Below are 5,371 nucleotides of genomic sequence, written 5' to 3' on the forward strand. Positions count from 1 at the left end.
GATCATGGATTGAAACGCACACGATCAACTTGTCCAATTCAATGAAGTTTGAAATGACTTGTAGCACAAACTGCAAGATCTTCTTTTGCAACACAGAGCACAGAGCCAGCTGTAGGCTACAAGTTGAAAGCTGTCCACTTAAAAGGGGTTGAAAAGTAGTATGAGGCATAAATGTGAAAATAAATAAATGTGTATTCAGTCTTAAGGATGAGTCATTAAATGAAAATGAATCTTGTTTGCAGTAACATGGCGAACATACTGTAAATAGAGATACCAGCTATTTAGACAAATCAGCAGTCAGCCTGAATTAGCTTGAATTTTATTTGCTAGCCACATATGTCATCTGCCTCTATTGATATTCTTTCTTTCTTTCTTCTTTACAGGTGAAATGTGTTTTGAAGTCCCTTCTGTGTCTACAGAAACTTTTAGAATCAATGGCATTATATTTCATAAAGACAAAGAAATATAACTTCCCCAGATAACTTCAAATGGTGTAGCATATTATCTCGAAAGGTCTGTTATCTTTTTTATATGCTGCTATGTGCAAATGATTAAAAAACACCAATTCTGGTGGCTTTGCTGTATTTTTTGTGGTTCTTTGTAGTTATTTTACATCTCTTTACAGTCAATCTATATCTTTCTGTTGTTGTTTATGTGCCTTTGTAATTTGGGGTCTTTCTTGTGGTTGTTTTGTGTATTGATCAAGTTATTTGAATTTAAGACAAGAAATATTAATAGTCGCTTCAAGCAGAGGCTCGGGCTCAGGGGCTTCCTAAGGACTTGGGCCACAGGCCTTGTGTCCAGTAGGTCCTTTTAGTAATCCGTCTGGCATACTGTTATGCAATGTCCCCAATAAAACACCGCAGTGGCTTTATTTTGAAATTTCTGTGGGGAAACGCTGGAGAGCTCGGCTAGCTCGACAGCTAGGCTGTACACAGAGTCTCCTTGCTGCCCCTGTTAAAGGGTCCACACAGGACTTTCTCCGCCATCACTTCCTTCTTGTGAGCAATGTGTTGTCAGGCAGGGGCTGCGAGGTGCCCAGCTCTTCATGCCTTCACGCCGCTAAGGAGCCATGGCGGAGCGAACACTGAGGAGGCACCGGGGCTTAGCGGGTCCCCAGAGGAAGGATCCGCATTACCTGCAGTACGACCACAAGTAATACTGTCGGAGTACAATGGTGGCGGCGTGTAAAGTTTTACACACATCTTTAGCTCTTGTCACGAATGACCGGTTCAACTTTTCACTAACTGGCTTTGTGCTGATCTCGATGGGGTCATAGCCACGCAGAGTTTGTTCTGCGTTTTTTCCCAGGACGTCTGTCCTGTAAAGCCATCTGCCCGGCGTAAATCTGGCGCACTGTCTAGCAGCGGCTCAAAAGAGCGCCGATTTAATATTTCAAAGGCGAAATTAGCGAAGGTTAACATGGGGACAAAGCAGAGCAGCCCGACTGCTAATCCCGCCGCCAACGGACGGACTAGAGCCTACTCCGGTTCGGATTTGCCCTCCAGCACGACCAGCAGTAACGGCAGTAGCGTTAACAGAACTACCGCACGGGCTGTCAGGTACCATGCATACAGTGCGTCCGGAACCCCCGGAGCCTCCGGAGCCATGTCCAGCACCAGCCAGCACCTCGGAGCCAGGGCCAGGTCAGTGGGGGGCTCCGGAGGCTCTGGGACCCGACCCCAGTCCGGTATCAACATTCCGAACACCAGTGGAACCTACAGCTCCCCGGAGTCCGGCGGCAGCAGTCCGGAGGAGGCGGCGGACCGGGAGCGCTCAGGCAGAGGGCACGAAGGTCCGCGGCTGTTGATAGGATCGTTACCAGCACACCTCTCGCCTCATCTGTTTGGAGGTAAGAGGGCAGAGCCGCAGAGTGGTGCTGACACAGCTCAGGGACTCACTGACCTGTAGTGACACATGATGGGCATTGCTCAGTCATTTCTTTCTCTATCCAACTGATTTCACATCGGCTGCTTCGTTAGAAAACAAAACTAAAGTGTATTACATACGTGAGTGAACAGGCTGCATTTTATCAAATTGGCACAAAGTTGGTCATATGACAGCAGAAACAATCCCAAAACACTTTACTGGTCATTAAAAATATGGGGTCATTAAATGACAAATGAATGACTGGCCCAGCCAAATCTTTAAGGAGACACAGGCCACATACAGTATAGTAAATAGAGGTTAAATTAACTCTGATGATTTGTAGAACAATACATGAAATAGCTGCACATAGATTATATTTATTTAATTTTCTTTTGTGTAGTGACCCACTGGAAAAAGTCCTGTTTGTCCCTACAGCCATTCCACCATTGCCATAAAGCCAGGACCTGTGCTCTGTCCATGAGATAGTCTTCATTTATTTTGTCTTAAAAACTGTGTAGTGAATCTAAAAACAGTGGAATCAACCAGTAACTTGTCTAGTCTATATAACTGTAAAATGTAAACTCCCCTCAGGCTGCTAAAACCCCTCAAACTGTAACAGGTCATGACCTCAGCAGTGACTGTAAGGCTCTGCAGTCCACTTGTAGGGAGGAATAACTGTGAGACTTAGTAGATGAATTGACCAGGAAGTAAACAGAAACATACTTCAGCTGACAGTCATTTTGGTAATCAATTCATCATAGTCATTTACAGAGTAAAAAAAACTGTTGGTTTCAGCTTCTCATTGTAACAACTTTCACCTTTTGTCTCTGTTATAAGATGATATATTGAATATTTGGTGGTTTGGACTGTTTAATCCACCACAAGTTTATTCAAATAAATCAGTCAATAGAAAAAAATCAACTAGTTAATTAACCTTGAAGAGAAACATTCATTGCAGTAGTGCTGGGTATCTATTGAAACTGTAGGCTGTTTTTTTTTTGTTTTTTTTAAATGTGTCATTTGGTGGCAATAGGATACTGAGTATGTATCTGCAGTAAGATAATATGGCCTAGTTCTACTTTTGACTTTGGGGAATAAAAACATGTTTTGACCAGTTTTTCATTTAACTAAGTATACCAAACCTTTCCATGTATAAGGGTAGGGTAGGGTAAGACTTTATTGATCCCACAATGGGGAAATTCCAGTGTTCCAGCAGCAATAGAGAGCAAACAACAAAACACCACAAGAGCAACAAACACCATAACACCACAAGAGCAACAAACACCATAAGTGTTTAAATAAGAACTTTTGTCCAGATAAAAGCCTGAAGTTAAAAAGATTATATTTTAGCCCATTAAAACTATGACTATCTGATCTAAAGAATAAGCGAAGAAAGCAACAAGCCTAAGAATCTGACAAAGTAACTTTAACATGTCCTTACTCAAAACATACTTAGATTCAATGACCAGACTTCCAAGTCAGCACATTTGTGTTGATGTAACTTAGCTACATTCACATTAACTTCTAAGTGACTCAAATTCAGATTTCAAAATGGTTTTCCTTCCAAATGACTCTGACCTGACCTGTGAGCAAACCAGATCTGATCTGGTCCACTTGCATGTGGTCCTAGATAGGATTATGTCCATTCTCTGGTCATGCCATTGCTGTCTGAGCAGTCAAATCATAATTAATGTGTGTGTGTTTTTAATGTTTCACCTTTGTGCACATGTGCATACTGCCTGTCATCATCATCATTCGGTGTTGTCAGTGTTTAAGGAGAAACTTCTGGTCAAGCCAAACTGGAAGGAACGTGTTTTAACCGAGCAGTTTGGGAGGAAATTGCACAAATGATGTTATTGTTGTTATTCTTGTACACACGTGGCTCACATTTCAGTTACATAGGCATCTGTGTGGCTGGTTAGGACTTCACCGGTGGTCACATTGCAGCTGGATACATGTCACTGACAAACATGAATGTGAATCATCAATACAAAAAATTAGATCTGACAAAGCAATGGGAATTGAGCATTAAGGCCTGTAATGTGAATGTAGCATTACACTGCCATGGACGGAGATACTGTCCAGTGAGTGAGTAGCACCTGCTAGTTTTAATGAGATTCATGTGTGAGGATGATGACTCACGTGTGAATTGAGTTGAACATTGTTAATATAAACAGTGTGAGTCTTCTTGTTGATCCAGTTGATCCACTGTGGTAACTGCACTGATGGTTTGCAGGCATAAGTGACAGCTCTTGCCATGGTAAGCTGAGGTTATCCAGTCAGAAGTGTCCCGTCCCCTCCAGTCACTACAGCACTTTTGAAAGTTTTTCCACTGTGTAGTGAAATGAATTCTTTGCTTAAAGAAGAGTAACATTTCAGAGATTTGTTTTGGCTGGTTGGTTGTTCTCTACCTCACAGGTTCTTGTTAAACAGACCGGAATGCTGGAAGTCATTTGCTCGTGGATGGAAAAAAAAAAATTCTTAGAAACATTTGAAGAAGACAGTTGATAGGTTTGTCTGATTTGAATTTTGTCTCACTTGAGTGCATATGGTTGCAGCCAAGAGAAGTAATAAAGTAGCTTATAGCAGTAAGCTCCAACAAGCTTCCTGTAGCTGTGGACCAGAGCTGCACAACATTCTGCTGCATGACCCAGCTCCTGCTGAGCTCCAGCTGGTGGACAGCCACCCTGATATTATCCTGGCAGATACCTTGATGAACTGGGTAATTCAGTGTTGTCTCACTGATGGAAAGCTGTCCAGGCCCAGAGGCAGCATATCAGGCCCACATCCTGGCGCTGCCTCTGCTGTTCGGGATGATGCTTTCATTTTGCTGTGAAGTGCCCTTTTAACACTCTGCACAGTGCTGAGTGTTCTTCCCAAGCAATCCAACCTTAGTTTCATCAGCCCACAAAAGATTCTCCCAGCAGAGCTGTGGAGTGTCAGCATGCTCTTTGGAGAGCGGCAGCTTCCTCTGTAGTGTCCTGCCATGGATGCCACGCTGCTTGTGTATAGGGGTTATGCGCAACTTACTTCCGTATACTGCAAAACAGAATAATCCGTTTCCGGTTTGCGACTTGTATGAAATATGGCACTGTTCTACTCAAGATGTCTCCAAGAACTACCAAAAATGAAGATCACGGATGTCCACCGAATATGCAGTTCGACGTCTAAAACACCGGGCAGCAAGCTGGATAAGGGGTTTAAGCTATATGCTTCTTCATACATCCACGACTACGAAGGTAGAGTTATGTATCGGTTATCTTACAAACGGAGATGTAGCTAAGCTAGTTCGTAAGCTAACTAGCTAATGTTATCGATATTTACACCGAGCATCTGTCTGGTACACCAAAATAATGTAATACACTACCGGAAAGCTAATAGTAACTAAGCTTGTGTGATGGAAATGCTAAATTCGCAAACTGCTGGGCTTCTAATTTTTCACATGCCATGTCCAAGGCTGATGGTTCTGTTCTAGCATAGTCATGACACTGAAGCAGAAATC

The 5,371-nt window shown here is 42.8% G+C and overlaps 1 protein-coding gene across 2 annotated transcripts in view; it reads left to right on the plus strand.

Moving 5' to 3' along the window:
* Positions 1-648: 648 nt before the first annotated feature.
* Positions 649-5,371, plus strand: part of LOC109963840 (E3 ubiquitin-protein ligase znrf2) — a 49,972-nt gene continuing 45,249 nt past the window's right edge. For both annotated transcript variants that reach the window (XM_020606721.1, XM_020606722.1), the window contains exon 1: positions 649-1,852. In XM_020606721.1, coding sequence (XP_020462377.1) covers positions 1,423-1,852 — 430 coding nt within the window. In that variant the 5' untranslated portion in view covers positions 649-1,422. The remainder of the gene's footprint in view (positions 1,853-5,371) is intronic.

Source organism: Monopterus albus, unplaced genomic scaffold (genome assembly GCF_001952655.1).
Source record: "Monopterus albus unplaced genomic scaffold, M_albus_1.0 scaffold81.1, whole genome shotgun sequence".
In the NCBI taxonomy this organism is placed as follows: Eukaryota; Metazoa; Chordata; class Actinopteri; order Synbranchiformes; family Synbranchidae; genus Monopterus; species Monopterus albus.